This window comes from Tursiops truncatus, chromosome 3 (assembly GCF_011762595.2).
Source record: "Tursiops truncatus isolate mTurTru1 chromosome 3, mTurTru1.mat.Y, whole genome shotgun sequence".
Lineage (NCBI taxonomy): Eukaryota > Metazoa > Chordata > Mammalia > Artiodactyla > Delphinidae > Tursiops > Tursiops truncatus.
Window position 1 is genome coordinate 93964746 of NC_047036.1, and position 23843 is coordinate 93988588.

The 23843-nt window shown below is 36.3% G+C and overlaps 1 protein-coding gene across 3 annotated transcripts in view; it reads right to left on the reverse strand.

Annotated features, from left to right (window-relative positions):
* Positions 1-23843, reverse strand: part of PGGT1B (protein geranylgeranyltransferase type I subunit beta) — a 56812-nt gene that overhangs the window by 21322 nt on the left and 11647 nt on the right. For all 3 annotated transcript variants that reach the window (XR_012330812.1, XM_019940848.3, XM_019940849.3), the window contains exons 3-5: positions 15806-15873; positions 11898-12049; positions 10188-10320 (exon numbers count right to left, since the gene is read on the reverse strand). Coding sequence is in view for 2 of the 3 variants with exons in the window: in XM_019940848.3 (XP_019796407.1) it covers positions 10188-10320; positions 11898-12049; positions 15806-15873 (353 nt within the window). In the remaining variant the exon portion in view is untranslated. The remainder of the gene's footprint in view (positions 1-10187; positions 10321-11897; positions 12050-15805; positions 15874-23843) is intronic.

The window sequence follows — 23843 nt, forward strand, 5'->3', positions numbered from 1 at the left end:
CACTGTGTGGACACAGGCACTCTCATACACTGGTGGGAATATAAATTGGTTCATACCTTTTGTAGAGAAAATGGGCAATATCTGATAAACTTTATGTATGCATTTACTTTTTTTTATACAGCAGGTTCTTATTAGTTATCTATTTTATACACATTGGTGTATATATGTCATTTCCAATCTCCCAATTCACCATACCCCCTGCTTTCCCCCCTTGGTGTCCATACTTTTGTTCTCTACATCTGTGTCCCTATTTCTGCCTTGCAAACTGGTTCATTGTACCATTTTTCTAGATTCCACATATACGTGTTAATATACACTATTTGTTTTTCTCTTTCTGACTTCACTCTGCATGACAGTCTCTAGGTCCATCCATGTCTCTGCAAATGACCCAATTTCGTTCCTTTTTTATGGCTGAGTAATATTCCATTGTATGCATGTACCACATCTTCTTTATCCATTCGTCTGTCGATGGGCATTTAGGCTGCTTCCATAACCTGGCTATTGTAAACAGTGCTGCAATGAACACTGGGATGCATGTGTCTTTTTGAATTATAGCTATCTCTGGGTATATGCCCAGCAGTGGGATTGCTGCGTCATATGGTAATTCTTTTTTTTTCCTTTATGTTTATTTTTTCATTTTGAAAAAAGCATAACATATGCTTTTTAAAAATTATTAAAATAAAACCCTAGAAAAGCATAACATTTTTTAAAATTTATTTTATCAAAGGTATATACATTCATCATTTAGAAAGTTAAATGGTACTGAAAAATTTATAACAAAACAGTGATTCCCTGCATCATTCCTCACACTCCTCCAGTACCCTTTTCCAGAGGCAACCACTTTTCAGTATTTGGCCATTTCTTCTGGAGTATACATCTTGGTGCTTCCAAATAATATGCCTAGATCATACTGTTTTAAATTGTGACTTTTAGACATATTCTATCATTTATTATGGTAGATAAGCATCCAACTCTCTTACACCCCATTCCCCTCTGTTCCTGTGCCCCATGCTCCGAGGATACTACACTTTGCTTAAATCAACTTCTGTGATTATGTAACCTGTCTACGAAAATACAATTCACAGTTGAGCATTGTGGACTATGGTTGTTTATTTTCTTATTTTTTCCTGAAATTAACTGTTACTTTTCCCCCCATTTGTGTGTTTTACTTTGTACTGACCGTCTAATAGACACAGCTTCTGATAGACACAGTCAACCACCATTAGACACCTACCAATGTCTGTCTTTGTCTTGAACAGAGCCCCCCACTCCTCCATCCTTGTCCTATCTGGGTTGAGTGCTCTCCACACTGTTGCAGAGCTGTCATCTGGGGACTTCCCTTCACTATCAACCTTGGAACTTCCTATGTTTTTCACCTGAGTTGGATTTCTTATCTCTTCCTCTTTCTTGGTTTACTCTTTTGTTTTGGTGGAGAACATCCTCTAAGAGTCAAGGCAAAGAAGGATCTTTCCTTTGTTCCAGTGTTATGAAATTTCACAGTAATGTTCCTGGGTTTGAGCCTATTTTCATCCATTATAATGGGCCCTCAGTGGTCCTTTCAGGATATCTGGAAACTCAGATCTTTCCCTTCTGAGAAATCTTCTTGAACTTTTTTTTAACATCTTTATTGGAGTATAACTGCTTTACAATGTTGTGTTAGTTTCCGCTGTATAACAAAGTGAATCAGCTATACGTATACATATATCACCATATCCCCTCCCTCTAGAGTCTCCCTCCCACCCTCCCTATCCCACCCCTCTAGGTGGTCACAAAGCACTGACCTGCTCTCGCTGTGCTATGCAGCTGCTTCCCACTAGCTATTTTACATTTGGTAGCGTATATATGTCAATGCTACTCTCTCACGTCGCCCCAGCTTTCCCTTCCCCCTACCCGTGTCCTCAGCTCCATTCTCTATATCTGCATCTTTATTCCTGTCCTGCCCCTAGGTTCATAAGAAACATTTTTTTTTTTAGATTCCATATATATGTGTTAGCATACGGTAGTTGTTTTTCTCTTTCTGACTTCACTCTATGACAGACTCTAGGTTCATCTACCTCACTACAAATAACTCAATTTCATTTCCTTTTATGGCTGAGTAATATTCCATTGTATATATGTGCCACATCTGCTTCATCCATTCATCGGCCGATGGACACTTAGGTTGCTTCCATGTCCTGGCTATTGTAAATAGTGCTGCAATGAACATTGGGGTACATGTCTCTTTTTGAATTATGGTTTTCTCAGGGTATATGCCCAGTAGTGGGACTGCTGGATCATATGGTAGTTCTATTTTTAGTTTTCTAAGGAACCTCCATACTGTTCTCCATAGCGGCTATATCAATTTACATTCCCACCAACAGTGCAAGGGTCTTGCAGTGCACTTATTGTTTGTAGACTTTTTCATGATGGCCATTCTGACCGGTGTGAGGTGATACCTCATTGTAGTTTTGATTTGCATTTCTCTAATGATTAGTGATGTTGAGCAGCTTTTCATGTGCCTCTTGGCCATCTGTATGTCTTCTATGGAGAAATGTCTATTTAGGTCTTATGCCCATTTTTTGATTGGGGTGTTTGTTTTTTTAATATTGAGCTGCATGAGCTGTTTATATATTTTGCAGATTAATAGTTTGTCCATTGCTTCATTTGCAAATATGTTCTCCCATTCTGAGGGTTGTCTTTTCGCCTTGTTTATAGTTTCCTTTGCTGTGCAAAAGCTTTTAAGTTTCATTAGGTCCCATTTGTTTATTTTTGTTTTTATTTCCATTACTCTAGGAGGTGGGTGATAAAAGATCTTGCTGTGATTTATGTCGAAGTGTTCTTCCTATGTTTTCCTCTAAGAGTTTGATAGTGTCTGGCCTTACATTTAGGTCTTTAATCTATTTTGATTTTATTTTTGTGTATGGTGTTAGAGAGTGTTCTAATTTCATTTTTTTACATGTAGCTGTCCAGTTTCCCCAGCACCACTTACTGAAGGAATTGTCTCTTCTCCATTGTATAGCCTTGCTTCCTTTGTCACAGATTAGTTGACCATAGGTGTGTGGGTTAATCTCTGGGCTTTCTATCCTGTTCCATTGATCTATATTTCTGTTTTTGTGCCAGTACCATATTGTCTTCATTACTGTACCTCTGTGGTATAGTCTGAAGTCAGGGAGTCTGATTCCTCCAGCTTCATTTATTTCCCTCGAGATTGCTTTGGCTGTTCGGGGTCTTTTTTGTCTCCATACAAATTTTAAGATTTTTTGTTCTAGTTCTGCAAAAAATGCCATTGGTAGTTTGATAGGGATTGCATTGAATCTGTAGATTGCTTTGGGTAGTATAGTCATTTTCACAATATTGATTCTTCCAATCCAAGAACATGGTATATCTCTCCATCTGTCTGTGTCATCTTTGATTCCTTTCATCACTGTCTTATTGTTTTCTGAGTACAGGTCTTTTACCTCCTTAGGTAGGTTTATTCCTAGGTATTTAATTTTTTTTGTGGCAATGGTGAATGGGATCGCTTCCTTAATTTCTCTTTCTGATCTTTCGTTTTAGTGTCTAGGAATGCAAGAGATTTCTGTGCATTAATTTTGTATCTTGCAACTCCACCAAATTCATTGATTAGCTCTAGCAGTTTTCTGCTGGCATCTTTAGGATTTTCTGTGTATAGTATCATGTCATCTGCAAACAGTGACAGTTTTACTTCTGCTTTTCCAATTTGGATTCCTTTTATTTCTTTTTCTTCTCTGATTGCCATGGCTAGGACTTCCAAAACTATGTTGAATAATAGTGGCGAGAGTGGACATCCTTGTCTTGTTCCTGATCTTAGAGGAAATGCTTTCAGTTTTTCACCATTGAGAATAATATTTGCTGTGGGTTTGTCGTATATGGCCTTTATTATGTTGAGGTACGTTCCCTCTATAACCACTTTCTGAAGAGTTTTTATCCTAAATGGTGTTGAGTTTTGTCAAAAACTTTTTCTGTATCTATTGAGATGATCATATGGCTTTTATTCTTCCATCTGTTAATATGGTGTATCACATTGATTGATTTGCGTATGCTGAAGAATCCTTGCATCCCTGGGATAAATCCCACTGTATCATGGTGTATGATCCTTTTAATGTGTTGTTGGATTCTGTTTCCTAGTATTTTGTTGAGGAGTTTTGCATCTATATTCCTCAGTGATATTGGTCCGTAATTTTTTTTTGGTAGATCTCTGTCTGGTTTTGGTATCAGGGTGATGGTGGCCTCATAGAATGAGTTTGGGAGTGTTCCTTCCTCTGCAATTTTTTGGAAGAGTTTGAGAAGGATGGGTGTTAGCTCTTCTCTAAAGGTTTGATAGAATTCACCTGTGAAGCCATCTGGTCCTGGACTTTTGTTTGTTGGAAGATTTTTAATCACAGTTTCAAATTCATTACTTGTGATTGGTCTGTTCATATTTTCTATTTCTTCCTGGTTCAGTCTTGGAAGGTTATACCTTTTGAAGAATTTGTCCATTTCTTCCAGGTTGTCCATTTTATCGGCACAGAGTTGGTTGTAGCAGTCTTTTATGATGCTTTCTATTTCTGCAGTGTCCGTTGTAACTTCTTTTTCATTTCTAATTCTATTGATTTGCATCCTCTCCCTCTGTTTCTTGATGAGTCTGGCTAAAGTTTTATTAATTTTGTTTACCTTCTCAAAGAACCAGCTTTCAGATTTATTGATCTTTGCTACCGTTTTCTTTGTTTCAATTTCATGTATTTCTGCTCTGATGTTTATGATTTCTTTCCTTCTACTAACTTTGGGTTTTGTTTCTTCTTCTTTCTCTAGTTACTTTAGGTGTAAGGTTAGATTGTTTATAGGTTTTGGATCATTGTGTTTTTGTTGTCATTTGTGTCTAAGTATTTTCTGATTTCTTCTTTGATTTCTTCAGTGATCTCTTGGTTATTTAGTACATATTGTTTAGCCTCCATGTGTTTGTTTTTTAAGGTTTTTTTTCCCTGTAAGTTATTTCTAATCTCAGCGTTGTGGTTGGAAAAGATGCTTGATATGATTTCAATTTTCTTAAATTTACCGAGGCTTTATTTGTGACCCAAGATGTGATCTATCCTTGAGAATGTTCCATGTGCACTTGAGAAGAAAGTGTAACCTGCTGTTTTCAGATGGAATGTCCTATAGATATCAATGAAATCTATCTGGTATATTTTGTCATTTAAAGCTTGCGTTTCCCTATTAATTTTCTGTCTGGATGATCTGTCCATTAGTGTAACTGAGGTGTTAAAGTCCCCCACTATTATTGTGTTACTGTCAATTTCCTCTTTTATAGCTTTTAGCATCTGCCTTATGTATTGAGGTTCTCCTATGTTGGGTGCATATGTTTATAATTGTTATTGTCTTCTTCTTGGATTTTGGTCCCTTCATCATTAGGTAGTGTCCTTTCTTGTCTTTTGTAACATTCATTAATTTAAAGTCTATTTTATCTAATATAAATATTGCTACTCCAGCTTTCTATTGATTTCCACTGCATGCAATATCTTTTTCCATTCCCTCACTTTCAGTCTGAATGTGTCCCTAGGTCTGATGTGAGTCTTTTGTAGACAGCATATATATGGATCTTGTTTTTCTATCCATTCAGTGAGCCTGTGTCTTTTGGTTGGAGTATTTAATCCATTCACATTTAAGGTAATTATCAATATGTATATTCCTATTTTCTTAATTGTTTTGGGTTTGTTTTTGTATGTCCTTTTTTTCTCTTGTATTTCCCACTTACAGAAGTTCCTTTAGCATTTGCTGTAGAGCTGGATTGGTGGTGCTGAATTCTCTTAGCTTTTGCTTGTCTGTAAAGCTTTTGATTTCTCTGTCGAATCTGAATGAGATCCTTGTCAGGTAGAGTAATCTTGATTGTTGGTTGTTCCCTTTCATCACTTTAAAATATCCATGCCACTCCCTTCTGGCTTGTAGAGTTTCTGCTGAGAAATAAGCTGTTAATAACCTTATGGGAGTTCCCTTGTATGTTATTTGTCATTTCTCCCTTGCTGCTTTTAATAGTTTTTGTTTGCCTTTAATTTATGGCAATTTGATTACTATGTGTCTCGGCATGTTTCTCCTTGGGTTTACCCTGCCTGGGACTCTCCGCGCTTCTGGGACTTGGGTGGCTATTTCCTTTCCCATGTTAGGGAAGTTCTAGACTATAATCTCTTCAAATATTTTCGCGGGTCCTTTCTCTCTCTCTTCTCCTTCTGGGACCCCTATAATGCAAATATTGGTGCATTTAATGTTGTTCCAGAGGTCTCTTAGGCTGTCTTCATTTATTTTCATTCCTTTTTCTTTATTCTGTTCTGTGGCAATGAATTCCACCGTTCTGTCTTCCAGGTCACTTATCCATTCTTCTGCCTCAGTTATTCTGCTATTGATTCCTTCTAGTGTATTTTTCATTTCAGTTATTGTATTGCTCATCTCTGTTTGTTTGTTCTTTAATTCTTCTGGGTTGTTGTTAAATATTTCTTGCATCTTCTCGATCTTTGCCTCCATTCTTTTTCTGAGGTCCTGGATCATCTTCACTCTCATTATTCTGAATTCTTTTTCTGGAAGGTTGCCTATCTCCACTTCATTTAATTGTTTTTCTGGGGTTTTATCTTGTTCCTTCATCTGGCACACAGTCCTCTGCCTTTTCATTTTGTCCATCTTTCTGTGTATGTGGTTTTTCATTCTGCAGGATGCAGGACTGTAGTTCTTGCTTCTGCTGTCTGCCCGGTGGTGGATGAGGCTATCTAAGAGACTTGTGCAGGCTTCCTGATGGGAGGGATTGGTGGTGGGTAGAGGTGGGTTTTGCTCTGATGAGCAGAGCTCAGTTCAAACTTCAATCCACTTGTCTGCTGATGGGTGAGGCTGAGTTCACTCCCTGTTGGTTGTTCAGCCTGAGGTGACCCAGCACTGGAGCCTACAGGCTCTTTGGTGGGGCTAATGGTGGACTCTGGGAGGGCTCATGCCAAGGAGTACTTCCCAGAACTTCTGCTGCCAGTGTCCTTGTCCCCATGGTGAGCCACAGCCTCCCCTCACCTCTGCAGGAGACCCTCCAACACTAGCAGGTAGGTCTGGTTCCGTCTCCTATGGGTCACTGCCCCTTCCCCCTGGGTCCTGATGCGCACACTACTTTGTGTGTGCCCTCCAAGAGTGGAGTCTCTGTTACCCCCAGTCCTGTCAAAGTCCTGGCATCAAATCCCGCTAGCCTTCAAAGTCTGATTCTCTGTGAATTCCTCCTCCAATTGCTGGACCCGTACGTTGGGAAGTCTGACATGGGGCTCAGAACCTTCACTCCAGTGGGTGGACTTCTGTGGTGTAACTGTTTTCCAGTTTGTGAGTCACCCACCCAGCGGTTATGGGATTTGATTTTACTGTGATTGCGCCCCTCCTACCATCTCGTTGCAGTTTCTCCTTTGTCTTTGGACGTGGGGTATCTTTTTTGGTGAGTTCCAGTGTCTTCCTGTCGATGACTGTTCAGCAGTTAGTTGTGATTCTGGTGCTCTCGCAAGAGGGAGTGAGTGCATGTCCTTCTACTCCACCACCTTGAACCAATCCCCCCGTATGCATTTACTTTTTGATTAAGCAATTCCACCGCTTGGAATTTATTCTGAAGTTATATCCCCAACAATACATAAGCACACATGTAGAAGGTATGAATTTCAACACTGTTCGCATTTGGAAAATATGTAGCCTATATATAGAAGAGCTGGAAAAAGCTATGACATGTGCACGTGATGGAGTACTACAAAACTGTTAAAAAAGAAATGAGGAAAATTTCTATGACCTGATATAGAGTGGTTTTCAAGCTATATTGTTAAATGTAAAAAGCAAACTGAAAAAAGTACTCTTTTGAGTAAGAAAGCAGAAATAAAAATGTACATATCTGTTCATCAAAAGGAAGTACAGGGAGGCCTAACCAAAAACTAATGAGAACGTTTACCTACAGAGTGAATGGGAACAAGGTGGCAAACATGGGAGTTAGGAAGGGGGTGGAGATAGAAGGAACAGGAAGCCCTGTGAGTTACACATCTCTGAATATAACTTTTTGTATAGTTATGACTTTCAAAACCGAGTTAATATTTCACATATTAAAGAAATAAAATCAACAAAGTTGGGGGGAATCCTAAAATAGAATCCAAACAGAAACAAATAAACAACTTTATTTCAAATAAATTAACATAAACAAACTAAAGGTTGGGGGTGGAGGGAATAAAAGAAGTAACTCAAGTGTTTCTTAAATATAACATTTTGACTATATACCTTCAGGCTCTAAACAAAAAGAACCAATGCATTCTGGATAATAGGAGACAGGTTTGTCACTCTCTGAGAAGGGAGTTACAAATGAAAAAAGGAAGGTTAAAATGAACCTAGTGGTATTGGATTAAAATTTGAGGTATTAGTGTGAACTCACGGTTTTTGATTGATAGATAGATAAAAAGATATAGATGTGTATAAGTGTGTAAGGGGGATGTCTGTGTATATATATATACATTTCCTACCTCTGAGAGAGGGGCCAGAAGCAGTGATATCCCAGTACCAATAAGCACATTTTGTGCCCAAATCGTGGTTTCTAAACATCATCCTCCAATAAGAACTAGAACTCCTTGAAGAAATGACCAATTTCAGAACTGAGGCTGGGAAATTAAACTATGAACCTGGAATATCTTGTACCAGAAGACAAGGAGGTGCTCAAAGAATGAAGGGGACACACCAAAAGGGCACAAGGGGTTTTTGCTGGCTGAAGGGGTGAAGGGGTTTTTGCTGGCTGAATCTGGGACAGCATCAAAATAAATCATGATAGTTACAGATAATAACCCATTGAGTAAAACAAGAATCTAGAGTGCCTGTTTAAATTAAATAAATAAGTAGATAAAGGTGAAGGGAAAGCTTTCCATAACTGTAGAATTTTAACTGATAATTACAGAATGAATGATAGAGCTGGAAAATATCAATGCATACCAATACTAGTGGATAAGTTTGATGAGGGACAGGATATTTATACAGTCTCCAAGTATCTCACCATGAGATACTAAATAATTACAAAGGGAAAAATGCTAACTTTACAGAGGAAAATCTGGCATACACCACCTTAACCAAGTGATTAAAGTTAACATCACCAATAATAGAGCAAATTAACATGTTGTACCTCCAAATACAATGCACTGAGAAGAACATGGTGTTATTTCTGCAATATTCATGCCAAAATGTATATCTCCCACCTTTGTCTATAACATAAACCTCCTTTCCTCTTAAAACTCCTTTTATAAAGCACATCATTGTAAAGCAATTATACTCCAATAAAGATGTTAAAACTCCTTTAAAGGTTTCGTCTTTCTGCCTCCACAGGCTTTTAAAAACCTGTGCTATTATAGATTCTATAAAATCTGATTCACATTCACACATTCAATTAAAAATAACTCCATTCCTCTAAGAACTTACATTTTTGTTCTGAAATATGGACTAGTAAAAGTTGAATTAACAGCCTAAAATATTCTAATCTATAAAAATTTCATATTTAGGAAGTAAAATAGACCTGGGAAGCAGCACTTCTATTTCTCTGGTTGTATATGAGAGACTAAAAAGTAGAGCAAAGGATAGTTCTGGCTGAGACTAAACTAAGTTTTCCTTACTATTGTTGATAAAAAGACTAAATTGTATTGTGTGAAAGAATAAAATTTCTACTTGATATTCTCCTTAAAATAAACCTTAGATTAAAAAAAAAAACCCACATAAAAGTATTAAGAAACCAAAAGTGATCCAAAAATCTACTGTCAGCCTAGTCAATCTTGCTAGTCAAAATAGCTTAAGGAACTCACACCTCACACCCAATATAGGAATAATCTCACCAAGGGCACTGTAATTCTCCTTTATGCTTGGCTGCGACTTCCCAATGATCCCTATTAAGATAGGTTCAACATTTACCTTTGAGATTTTACTATTTTTTGCTTCTAAGGCTGACTAATGTCTTTCTGCTAAAGACAGTTTCTTTGGACACAATCAGATTACATTTAAAATTTAATGGCTAAAAAGTCAAACTTTCCTTGAATATTATTCTTAAATGGCTATTCTGATATATGATGTACCCAGAAAGCAATCTTATTATCCTTATTTCCAAATTATTGCTAGAAGAGATGAGGCATGCCCCAGCCCCCATATATCAGCAGTAATAACTTAAAACAAAGAGTCAATTTATCAACACAACTCACCATACTTCTTCTAATATAGTTGATGGCTTTTTTCATATCCATGCCAGACCAGTTGTTGAGCATATAGCAAATACAGGAAGCACAGTATACAAATCGCATGTCATTTTCACTGCCTTCAGGTACTGCACAAAAACTGAAAATAATAACCATATGATTTACTGTACTATAATTTATTTTTTTGTAGGGGGGTTAGTTAGAAACACCTACTTCATGCCTTCACTCACAGAAAAAGCTATCACTAAATACAGATTTAAAAACCATATACTACTTGTATTATTCAATAAAGGACTATTAATTTGAATAATATAAAACTATCTCTAAATCAACACTGTACTCCCAAGTTCAATTTCTGGGTAGCTTAACATACTACCACAGTTACTCTTTCCCAGATGCCACCACTCAGAGTAAGTTTCTTTGCTCTCAGCCATGGAAAGCTATGGCACAGTGGCTTGAGAATTAATAGCAGAAAAAGTAGCAGGGACCTATTGGGTAGTAAGAAATTCTCAAGCCCAAGTTCTGCTTATGTGAAATTTCTTCTCAATGTATATATAGATAACCATTAATTAACTGATCATATTGGTTTTTGTTTTTGTTTTTGTGGTACGCAGCCCTCTCATCATTGTGGCCTCTTCCATTGCGGAGCACAGGCTCTGGACGTGCAGGCCCAGCAGCCATGGCTCACGGGCCCAGCCGCTCTGCAGCACGTGGGATCCTCCCAGACCAGGGTATGAACCAGCGTCCCCTGCATCGGCAGGTGGACTCTCAACCACTGCGCCACCAGGGAAGCCCCGATCATATTGTTTTAATTTAATTTTCACATATTTAATTAGTTTTAGAGAAGTACATAATAGTTTGTATTTCATATCTATTCTTTTATTTATAAATAAGGATAAGATAGCAGTGACCAAAGACTATAATGAATTATTGAGAAATTAGTCACATGTACTTGCTGAGGTAAATATTTAGTTTTATAGTATTTCCAATTAATGTCAATTTATCTTATATGTTTCCACTAATTTTCCCCTCATCAACAGCAGTGTTTTTAAAATACTGACAGGAAAATAGACACAGCAGTAGATGGACTACAGCTATAACAACGTGGCAGGATTTGTTTGCAAAGTCTTTTCTTTAGATAGCATCACTACTGCTTTATCACTTCCTAAACTTAAAAAAAAAGTTTCACCTTAAAACTTTTTCTTGTTAGACACACCACTCAAACCATCAAATATTAATGAACTCACTACTTTTTCTATCCTTTAATAATATCACAGAAACTACCTACACTAGAATATAATAATATTCAATGTTCATCCCTTTTTCCCCCATCACTATGTCTTAAGGCATAAAAGTTTAGATTAAATGTATGTCTGCTTCAAAATGTCCATTTTTTTTACCCAGAATGTAAATTAAAGTAGATCCTAATCCTGAAACTATTAAACCATTTATTTATGGATCTATTATCGCCTTTAAAAAAAAGAAAAATGAACTAAGAAAAAATGGAACTATTATTGTGATTACTTTTATTTTCATTCACATAAGAAATATTTCACTGATTAGGCACTTAAACCGTATGTATACAGTGAACTCTAGGTGGTTCTAATAAGAGTTTATGATAAACTCTACAATTCTAGTATAGGATTATATCTATTTTTAATTCCAAATGATTTTTCTTAAAAAAAAAAAAGACAAGTAACGAAGAATGACCCATACCTTCCATCTTCTAGCTGAAGGGCTCTCAAGCCTGCTAAGCAAGCTTCTTTATTTACTCGGCTTAGGTCATCTCCAAGAATAACTAAGCATGAAAGGCCAGTGTAGGTCATTGCTATGTGGCCACTATCATAAGGATGAGCTGTTCCAGGATTCTAGATTCAAAATTAATATAATGTTAATTAGAAAACTGAAATGAGATCTTATTTCATTATGCAATTTGACAAGAGGTTTTAGTAAACAGTAAAATTAAATGTTGTTTATACTGATTTGCATAGACATCTGATAGAGACAAACAAAACTCAATTTCGTGTATGTCTCAACATAAGTATTATTGCATACTTTCCAGGCTACATAATTTTCAATTTTATCCTCAAGTTTATGGAAGTAGATCTGATATTCAAATAAGCCAAATTATTTCAACTTTCTATTTGACCAACCATATCACTTATAATTTAAGTCTTATAAAGTTAGAAAAGCATGTAGAAATAATTATTTTTTATGCTGTACAAATTCAAATTAAATACCACAGTAGTGATCACCATTTAAAAATCCTACAAAACAATACAGTTGAAAAACATTATTCTATTCTCATATGGTTTAATTATTTGAGTCTCTAATAATATTAACACTTAGAATGACAAAAAAATGCAAAGAAGAGCTCAAGATACTAATATTGAAAAATTCTCTAGAAATAAAACAATCTAATTTTTAAAGTTTAAATTACCAAATGAGCATTGATTGCAAAAAGTCTTTTGTGAAGACTGTTAGACTAGTAATTGCCCAGGCAGAGCTGGGGAGTCAAACTAGGAAACTCATATAACCAGAATATTTATTAGATTAGTTTCACTGATTTGACTGTTTCAACAAAACTATCAACAGTTATCAAAGTCTCTTAAGGTTTATAAAATATGTGACGCCTTGTAGGAAATCCTGTAGACTCTAGCTGGCACTGGCATAGATAAAATTAATTAAAAAACTTATTAAAGTAAAAGTAAAAATGTAAAACCAAGTAACTTTACATTCTGCAATACACAAAGCATTTAAAGTTTTATAATTATTTTCAAATAGCCAATCCTGTTTGGTTATTCTAAAAAGATGATTTCACTTAAAAAATGTAAAATTTCACATTGTACTATTTCTCAGTTTAAGAAAGTTTTAATTTTGATAGAATAAGAGTGTATTTTAAATTCATCTTTCTCACAGGATTTCCTTCTGTTTTAGTTTGGGCTCATCAATAATTGCTTCAAATACTAGAATAACTGCCCATAACATTAGAAAGTTAAAATGAAGCTTGTACCAAGATTCTGGTTAAAACAGACTCCTCTGCTTTCTACAATAAATGTTAGCTTCTACACTACTGTAAGGCATCAAATCCTGGCTCTACTACTCACTGCTGCATTTTCTCATTCTGGAAAATGGAGATATTAGTACCTATTTCACAGGGTTACTCTGAGGATTAAATAAAATTACTGTCTATACAGATGCTAGTTATCTTACTGATGATGATGCAAGTGCAAGGCAAATATCAAAAGGGCCACTACTTCTTTGGAGTCACGACTCAAGGGTCTTGAAACCACTAGTGACTTAATCAGAATACTTTGCTGCTCACTGACCTTCTGTAGTTCTTCATAGAATAAATTTGCAAAGGTGTTCAATATCCTCTATAATCTGAACTCACCCCACCTACCCAGCCTTACATATACAATTCCTTATATGGTCTCACAAATATGACAAGCAAATTTTCACCGTGGTATTTCTTTCATTCTGAGCTCCTCCTTAGAACTCAAGCTTTAATACTCCTGGATATCCTATTCCACATTTATAACTGCCTTCTTAGAAATCCTGTAACGTTTCATTTTTTGGTACTCACACTAAATATCTGCTATGTTAAAAACACTGTGCGGAATCCGAACAGAAATCAAATGTGGACCTTAACCTTGAAGGGAGAAGAGGGCTACTTGAATAAGTACAGTACAAAGTAGAATGCTGTATGTGTCATGATGGAGATACAATAATACCTGGATAAAGGATTGTTTTCTGCAGCAGAAGAGGAGTTTGGTTAGGTACAGATGAAGAGGCGGCGTTATAGGTAGAAGAAAAAGTAAAAGGAAAGCAGAGAAGGAAGATTCCAGGCTATGTAGTATGTGTTAAGGACAGTACATAATTTAATAGAGAATATGGGATTTGTTGAAGGAAAACAGTGAGAAAAGGGGGTTGAGAAGATCCATTAGTGTTTCTCAAAAACTGTTCTATGGCCACTAAAGGTCCTGGACATTTTTCAGGTAAGTGAATGGCCCATAGGTGGTTTCAGACGAAAAAGCGAAGATACTATTTACATACTGTATTGAAAAATCATATGTGCCTCCTCAGATTCTCTTGGCTTCATCTGTCTCCTGGATTCTCAGCCACCACCCTAAGTGACAACTCCTTGTGGCCCTATATGATTCCAGCTAGAGTCTCTAGCTCCCTCTAACACTCAAGATTCAGATTAATGCAACACAGAATGGAGTGAGACCTAGCTTCCCCAGAAAATGCCAGGGTCTCGATGAATTAAGGGCCCAAAATGGGTTTCAGGAGACTCTGTGAATCAAAGGCAAAAAATGTTTTCTCCTTACATTTTATCCTTTTGTTTCGAAAATGCCTTGGAAGGGGGTGAGGGGAGTAAGGGGGCTGTCTCTTAAAAGTAATGTTATCAAAGAACTGTTTTACCCCAACAAGTTTAAGTATACATCTGTATAGGGTATGGTGCTGTATAATGGTCATTATTATCAGTGTCATGACTTTTAGATATCCTGTCCATTATGACTAAATGGAGAGCTACCTCTATTCAGAACTGGCTTAAGTTGGAAAGTATTATATGTATGGGGAAAAAGGACAATTTTTATGGATCCTTAGTTTCTAGATTCTCTGTTAAAAGCAATTGGCATACATGATTGGAGACACCTTAGCAAAGTCATATGACTTTGACACAGGCATGCTGGTCTACAGCTTAGGGCAGAGGAAGAAAGTTGAAGCAGTGCCTCTATCAAATCATGTCACCTTTTCCAAACTCACTGCTATTTATTCCAAAATTTTGAAGCAGAGTATGGAAAAATTGGCAACATGTCATTTACCTTCAGCTTGGAAAGGGATATAAATCTTGATGTACTCAGTGTAGCCAGATATTGGCTTGTAACCATTAATATAAGCAGACTGACCCCCATCAAGGAAAAAGTTTCTATTTTGTGAGGTCTCTTTCCACAAAATGATGAAGTTTTGCTCTGCTTTCTATTGTAGAAAAATATTTTACGCACAGATGAAACACCTACAAAAGTTTGTTTGGGGTCTGCTTCTTTGAAGAAGAAAAAAAGCTTCTCATATGTTAGGATTCACTGCTTTCTATACCTGCATGTGCTGGTACCAAAGCCTCTGCCTATAAGTCTGAAGACAGTCTGCCTACCGTCAGGAATGTCATCATAATTCATCACTACTTGGGTCTCCAATCACTGCTTAGCAAGAGCTTTCTCTTTCATTCCTAAGAAATGTGAACCAAATATAAAGTCCTTCTGTAACACACGGTTCATTGGTTTCTTAGAGAACAAGTATCATGTTCTTGAGTGCTTTATTTCCATTTTCTCCAAGAAATCACCAATAATTTTTACACAAACACACACACACACACGATAGTAAGAAAGACAATTTTTTAACAACAGGAATTTCTGTTCATTTATATATTGTGCATTCTTCCAGAAGTAAGGTGGGTATAGCTTTCCCTTAAAAAGTTCCAGTTCACAACACACAGTATTAGACAGTATTTAGCTACACTGAAACTTGGAGGCCTGGTTCTTTCTGTTACTTTCTTAGTTTTCTTTCTTACTAAAATCTCTCCACTCCCTCTCCTCCTTCCTCCTAATGCAAAGAGAACTAACCTTTGATGGATTGAATGGAATACCCAGGTATGAAGAGCCTCGGAAACCACAGCGATTTAGATTTGATCCTGGAAAATAAAAATAGGTACTTATTTTAAATGTACCTTATTTTTGTACAGATTCTAAAACAGTTCAGTTATACAGTCTCTCAGAAACAGTATTTTAGTACCAAAGTTTTGTCACTGTCTCCATTTTCATGCTAGGCAACACTGAATGTCTGCTCTAGGAGCTTTATGGGAATTTCTTCATTTAATTTCCAAACCAGTCCAAACCAAAACAATGACCTCCTACCAGGTACCTTTAATTTAAGCCTAACTCACTGAGTATAAAATGCTTTCATACTTTTCCTAAATGACCATTTTCATGTCATCAACATATTCAATCCCTCATGTTACAGAACAGAAAGCAGAAGCCCAGATGTTAAGTGACATGTTCAAGGTAATAGCTGGTTAGCAACATAAAAGGATCTAGAAACCTAATGTCCCATCTAGTGCCTTTTTACTTTAACTCATGGCTTCTTTACAGGGGAGCAAGGTAAAGGTATAAACTGCTCTACAGTCACAGAAAATATATGTACTTTGTATTTTAGTATTAGACCTTCATTCTAAGTCCAATACTTTGCTTTGAAGTACAAAAGAACACTGTAAGTTAGCACTTAGTCTCTAGTTATTCAAACTATGTTTACTCACACTGATATTTTTCCTACCTAAAATTTTTCAAGATGTCAATGGAATATAACTGGGAACTTAACAAAGAAAATATCTACATCCATGAAAAGGGAACTCTTGTGACTACTGCTGGGAATGTAAATCGTTGCAGCCACTATGGAAAACAGTATGGAGGTTCCTCAAAATATTAAAAATAGAACCACCATGATCCAGCAATTTCACTTCTGGGTATATATATCCCCCCCAAAATGACATCATTATCTCAAAGAGATATCTGTACTCCCACGTTCATTGCAGCATTATTCACAACAGCCAAGACGTGAAAACGACCTAAGTGTCCAAAGATGGATGAATGGATAGAGAAAATGTGAGCTATATACAGATAAAATGTCATATGTGTTACACATACACAGACACAGACAGACACACACACACACACACAGGAATATTATTCAGCCATCAAAAAGACGGAAATCCTGCCTTTTACAACAACATGAATGAGGCTTGAGGGCATTATGCTAAGTGAAATAAACCAGACAGAGAAAGACATATAGTGTATGTTCTTACTTATATGTGTAATCTAAAAAAGCTGAACTCACAGAAATAGAGAGTAGAATAGTAGTTGTCAGGACTGGCAGCGGAGATGTTGGCCAAAGGGTACAAACTTTTAACTATAAGATGAATAAGTTCTGGGGATTTAATGTTATGTACAGCATGGTGATTATAGTTAACAATACAGTATTGTATACTTGGAAGTTAAGACCTTAAATAGTAAATCTTAAATTTTATCACCACACACACAAAAAGGAAATTATGTAAAGGGAATGGAGGTGTTAACTAACTTTATTGTGGTAATCATTTCACAGTATATATGTGTATCAAATAATCATGCTGTACACCTTAAATTTATATATATGTCAATATTATCTCCAGAAAGCTGGAAAAAAAATTTAAAAATATAAATGAAAAAAATGGTCATACCCACAATAAGAAAATAATTATGGTTTTGAAAACTATTATAAAATCAGCATGATAAAAATAGAAGGTAGGAACGTAGTACCAACAGACTGTACATGCATTGCTAATAAAAAAAAAACCAAGTTGGGCTTCCCTGGTGGCGCAGCGGTTGAAAGTCCGCCTGCCGATGCAGGGGACACGGGTTCGTGCCCCGGTCCGGGAGGATCCCACATGCCGCGGAGCGGCTGGGCCCGTGAGCCATGGCCGCTAAGCCTGTGCGTCCGGAGCCTGTGCTCCGCAACGGGAGAGGCCACAACAGTGAGAGGCCCGCGTACCGCAAAAAAAAAAACCAAAAAAAACCAAGTTGACTTAAAAACAGGTTCCGAGGTGAGGAACTAGCTTCATATCTCTTATGACTGGTACATGACTAATCATAATAACTGGTTTTCAGGTACTATAAACTATTCAGCTTTATACACCTGAAATACTTAGAATAGTAGCTTATACATTAATTCTTTGAGTAATTTAGGAAACTATCCCTAAATTTAAAACTCTCCACCAAGCATCTTCCCCCATTAACAAAAAAATTATTTAAAAAAGAATGTTATCTAATGGTGATAACGATTTTGATGAACATGGTTCTCTTATCTTTGCTTAAGAATTTTAAATTGGTAAGCCATTTAAGACTTGCCAATATATAATGAGTTATACAAAGGCTCATACCTTCTGACTGGTAATGATGCACCTGAAAATCCACTCCAGTAACTTCAAATATGAGATGGTCATATGCACAGAAACACTCACTATAGTATTGTGATGGTAAAAATTTTGAAGTGACACAAAAATCCAACAGGTTAAATATAATATACTATACTCAAAAGAACATTATACTGCTATGAAAAGTAATGATTAGGGAAAACTACATAGTAACACAGAGAAATATATATGCTCAAGTTAAGAGAAAAAGCAGGATACAAAAATATATGTGTATTATGTTTATAATTAGGCGAAGTGGGCTTATCATCAAAGCCTGGAAGAGAATAAATAAAATAATACTGTGTAGGAGGATACGAATAAAGGTGAATTTTGTTCTCTTTATTAGTCATTGTTGTCATCACAAATTACTACAAACTTAGCAACTTAAAACAACACCCATTTATCATCTCACAGTTCTGTAAGGTCAGAAGTCCAAGGCAGGTCTCACCAGGCTAAAAAATCAACGTGCTGGTAGGGCTACATTCCTTATTAGAGACTCTGGGGAACAATCTGCCTTCAAGTTCATTCAAGTTATTTGGCAGAATCAAGTTCCTTATGGTTTTAAGACTAAGGTCTCCATTCCTTTGCTAGCTGTCAGCTGGGGGACCCCCTTAGCTCCTAAAGGGCACTCTTGCCATTTCTTGCATCTGGGCCCCTGTATCTCAGAATCAGCAATGGTGCTCAAATCCGCCTCACGCTTAGACTCTCTCTGGCTTCCCCTTCTGCAGCATCTCTCTTTTGCCCTCTTTAATCTGCAGTTCTCTGACTGACTCTTCTGCCTTCTTTACTAAGGGCTTATGTGATTATACTGTGCCTGTATGTATAACACTCATCGACCATCTCCACATTTTAAGGTCAGCTAATTAGTAACCTTAACTTCACCTACAAATTCTGTAGAACTCAGTGTTTGATTAAATAACCAGGGAACAGGAATTTTGGTGGGAGAGGGGGCAACATCTTTAGAATTCTGCCTAATACTCCTTCCAATACTCCAAATTGGATGTTAACACTGTACTTTTAAAATCTAAAATTAAATTATCCTTTCCGTACCAAGCCATGGGTGCCTTTATCCTTTTATCGTCACTTGTTTTAATCCATCTTTAATTGGGCGAGGGGTAGCGTCAAAAGGTATATTTTCCTAGGCTCTATATTTGATCTGATGCCTAAAATGTTTTCCTATTATGACTTAAAACTTTTGCAATCAGTTTTATTTCCTTCAGACTGCCTTGTTAAAAGTTATCCTTTCAAGCTACTGATTTGCTGATAGTTTTCTATGAAAATCAAATCCTATTTCTACTTTTGATGGAAGAAAGCTCTGATTCCACGTTTCAGGTCTGAGTTTATACTTCCCTTAGGAAGCCTTTCTGGAGCCCCCACTAAGTTAGTTAGGCTAACTAAGTAACTTAGTTAGCCTCTGTCAGCCTTACAGAGGCTGACATACAGTAGGGGTTTAATAAATATCTGTTTCTCAATGAAATTATTTCCTTAGAAATAAATGAATGGAATTTCTATTTGCTCATTTCTGTGTTTTTATGTCACTTAAATTATTAACTTTTCTGAAAACTAGCAGAAATATTGATGCTGAAAAATACCACATAAGGTTAGGAGCTGTGGCATGGACACTTGGAATCAAACTCAATATCCTATTCTTGCTAGCACTGTGTTCTATAGGCAAGTAACAACCTCTCTGAGCTGGTTCCCTCCATTTTTGAACTAGGAACAATAATATACTACAATCAATATTTAGCAGGGTTCTTCTAAAGGTTCAAGGGCATGTTTAGATGGTGTTCAGCACAGTGACTAAGGCTCAATAAATAGTAACCATTTAACATCAGCTAATTAGATGTTATCAAAAGTGAAATAGGAGGAAATTAACAGCTTCTGTTACAATTTATCAAGGAACGTTTTCTTTAAAATAAAAATACCTTTTCTTCCATTTTCAAAATGGAGTACATATCATCATCTTAAAAAATTCATTAGGCCATTCTTTCTGGTTCCTGTCAAGATTTGTCTGCTATTGTGCGTTCTTTTATAATTCTAGTAAGCTTACCTATTCATGATAATTATTAAAATATAAACATGCAATTTATTCCAAATTTACAACTGCATGCAAATTCAGGATACAGTTTAAACCTCTTTGGAGGTTTTTAGATAGCACCATCTAGTGTTCCTATTCAGTAGTAACGAAGCGAACAAAGTGTGATCCGGCTGACCAACAGAATCAAGTACAGTTTGGAAAAATATAGATACTCTTGGGTCCTAACCTCGGCCCACATCAAAACTCTCACAGTAGGGCCTGAACAATCACATATAAGAAAGAAAAATAATCCCTGTCTGATACACAGTCAGAATTGAGAACCACTGATTTGGTGAATGCATACATAAAGTCAAACTAGTTTCCTTGTTTTATGGAAGCAGTCTAGATAGCTATGTATCAAAAAAACCCAGATTACTTTAAAAAAATGAAACTGGGTCTATGGAAAGAAAAGGAAAATAGCAAAAATGGGCATATGCAGATGGATATAATACATATATGTGTATTTATGTGTGAGCACGTAGAGGGATGTGTTATTAGAGAATATAACATGTTTAGCTATCAACCATAAGGAAAACAATCCCTTTATCTGCATGCTTGCACATGGAAGTCAATTATTAAGCTACAAGGCTGACTCCTGCTTGATGACTGCGTCATATCTCATTCACAACCTAGGATTTTACTACTAAGCTCATATAAACACCAATTATATGTCAAGCATCACAAAGACAATGCATTTAGATATTCTCTAAAAAGCAAATGATTATAAACCCGTAGAATGTAAAACTTTAATGAGTTTAAAAAGACTTATTTTAATCAGCAGTTATTTTGCTTTTCATAAGAAAATGTGTTTCCCCTCTTTTAGGAGAAAATTTTATTGTGAATGATAAAATAAAAATACATTAAAAAATTATATTTAGGTGCTTCTAATAAAGGACAACTCGGGCTAAAATATCATATTACTAATGGTGGTCATGCTGCTTAAATATAGTTCAAAACTTGTTTTGGTCATCTTCTTAATTTTCTAATTCTCATTTTGAATGTTAGGTTTTTGCAATAAGCAAAGAGAATTCAAGAGAGGAATGTGGTGATTTAATGTAAAAATAGACGTTTATATTTTATGGCTATAGAAGTAATTCCTCACAGGTCTCAAGAAACACAAGGTTTCCTAGTAAAAGGACACACCTTACATAACTGTTTCAGGATGTCAAGAGAGACCCAGACAAGGTACATAAAATATTATATAATTTAAAAAGTGGTTTTTTTAAAATCTATTTTCTAAATTTCACAGATTAGTTTTAGAACAGGGCAATCAAACAGAAGGCAGGTGGGAGATTTTTCTCTCATAGAGATTAGAAATTTAATAGTGTTTCATCCAACCAAATGGTAAACTGATTATTTGGAATTGCAGGTGGACTGTGAAAAGACCTGTAGTACAGCCTACCAGACATGTGACTAGGGGCAATTGGGGACATCAACCGACCAACCACTGTGAGACTATCTTTGCAAAAAGTTCTTGATCTACAATGCTTCCCAAACAGGTACTCTATAATTTCTAAAATCTGCAACATGCTCAATTTAGCCACATGAAACTATACTTACATTTTCAGCATGTTGTTAAAAAAAAAAAAGGCACAAGCTGACTGAAAAATCTACTAAAAAACTGAAATCATTCAACATTTTACCTTTTAATATTAAACCACCTTATCTACAATTCCAAACACTTAATTCTAATGTTTTATGAGCTCTGTTATGGAAGAGATACCAGATTTATTTTCCTTTATCACCATAAGACAGCCTCAGAGTTCTCATGAAAAAATCCGTATCTTACAGAAAAACATACATGATAAACAGAGCATCTATTGCATGGGACTAGTATTAGAAAAACTGAAAATTAGAAACGGAAAACTGTATTCTAATTTTGCCCCTAGCATTAACTAGCTGTATGACTGTGGACAAATCATTACTCTCTCTGGATCTTAATATCCTCATTTGTAAAATGATGGACTATAATATTCCTTGTTTGGTTCTAGTTCCAAAATTCTCTGGTTGTGTCCCTGATCAGAGAGGGTAACACAAAATTCCCAGCCTGATCCCTTGTGTTTCCTAAATACTTCCTGATATTGATGAGAAGGGCCCCAACTCTCCAATGGTCTGACCACACACTTATTACTAGGATACCACAGGGTCTTTACAACCCTGGAATTAAGTGGAAGGCCAGGGTTAATTGTGATTAAATATTCACAATGTACTTAAGTTCCATTCATGATAGTCTCCACTAGGGCCCTATATACTTCACCAGTAAAGCAGCACTGGGGCCTGGAGTCAGAAGCCAGGGATTTCAGTCTGACTCTATTACTTTCCATCTGTATATGGCCTCGGGCAGGTCTCTTAATCACTCTGCCTCTCATTTTCTTCTCCACTTCTGGGGAAGGCAGATTAGGGGAAGAACAAATTTGATGATGTCTTTGAAAATTACAAAATATTAAATAATGTACAGCATTGCTTCTGCCAGTAGCAAAATATGGATATTTGTGTATAATCATATAAATGGGTTTAGTTTTTGTTTATTTTTGTTGTGTTTTGAAGAGCGGTTAAGCTAAAGTTTTTAAAGTTGAATTTTAATACAGAAACATATTTATTCTAAGCATTCAAATAATGCAGATACATAGAATAAAACTAAAGTACCTTATCCTGCCATCCCCTACCTCTGTTTTCATCTACTTCCCCCTCCACAAAGACTGTCTATGCACGCTTTCAGAGTTTTTCCTATACATTGATGTTAATAGATCAGTAAAACAAAACACCCCTGTACATGTTGGCATTTATCATTTAACTATATTTGATGAACAGTTTCATGTCGGTACATATATAGATCTACCTCACTCACTTTACTACTGGGCTGTACTCTTTACTGAACCATAGTTTATTTAACTGTTTCACTTTTGGTGGATATTTGTTTCTAATTTCTTACTGTAACAAACAATGCCAAAACATTCTTCTATACAGATTTTTGTGCACATGTATTAGTTTCCTGAGGTTAGTAACAACTTACCATAAATCTGGTGGTTTTAAACAACAGAAATTTGTTCTCTCATAGTTCTGGAGCCCAGAAGTCCAAAATCAAGTTGTTAGCAGGGTTGGTTCCTTCTGGAGGCTCTAAGGGAAAATCCATTTTATGCCCCCTCTTAGTTTCTGGTGGCTGTGGGGAGTCCTGATGTTCCTTACCATGTGGACCCATCACTCTAATCTCTGCATCTGTCTTCATATGGCCTTCCCCTCTGTGTCTCAAATCTCCATCTCCTTTCTCTTGGAAGGACACCAGTCACTGATCTTGAGATCCTTACCTTAATTATACCTGCAAAGACCCTTATTCCAAATATGGTCATATCCTGAGGTTCTGGATGGGCATATATTTGGGGGCCATTATTTAACTAATTACAACACACAAGAGAATATGTGAGGATAAAAAGTTACACTGCTAAAATGCTCTTCCAAAGGCTGCAATAATTTTTACTTCCACCAAAAGAATATTAAAGTGCTCTTTTCCCCACATTCCTACAAACTTTTAAAAACTTTTTGCTAAATTGATTTGTTAGATAAAAAATAATGTTAACATCCT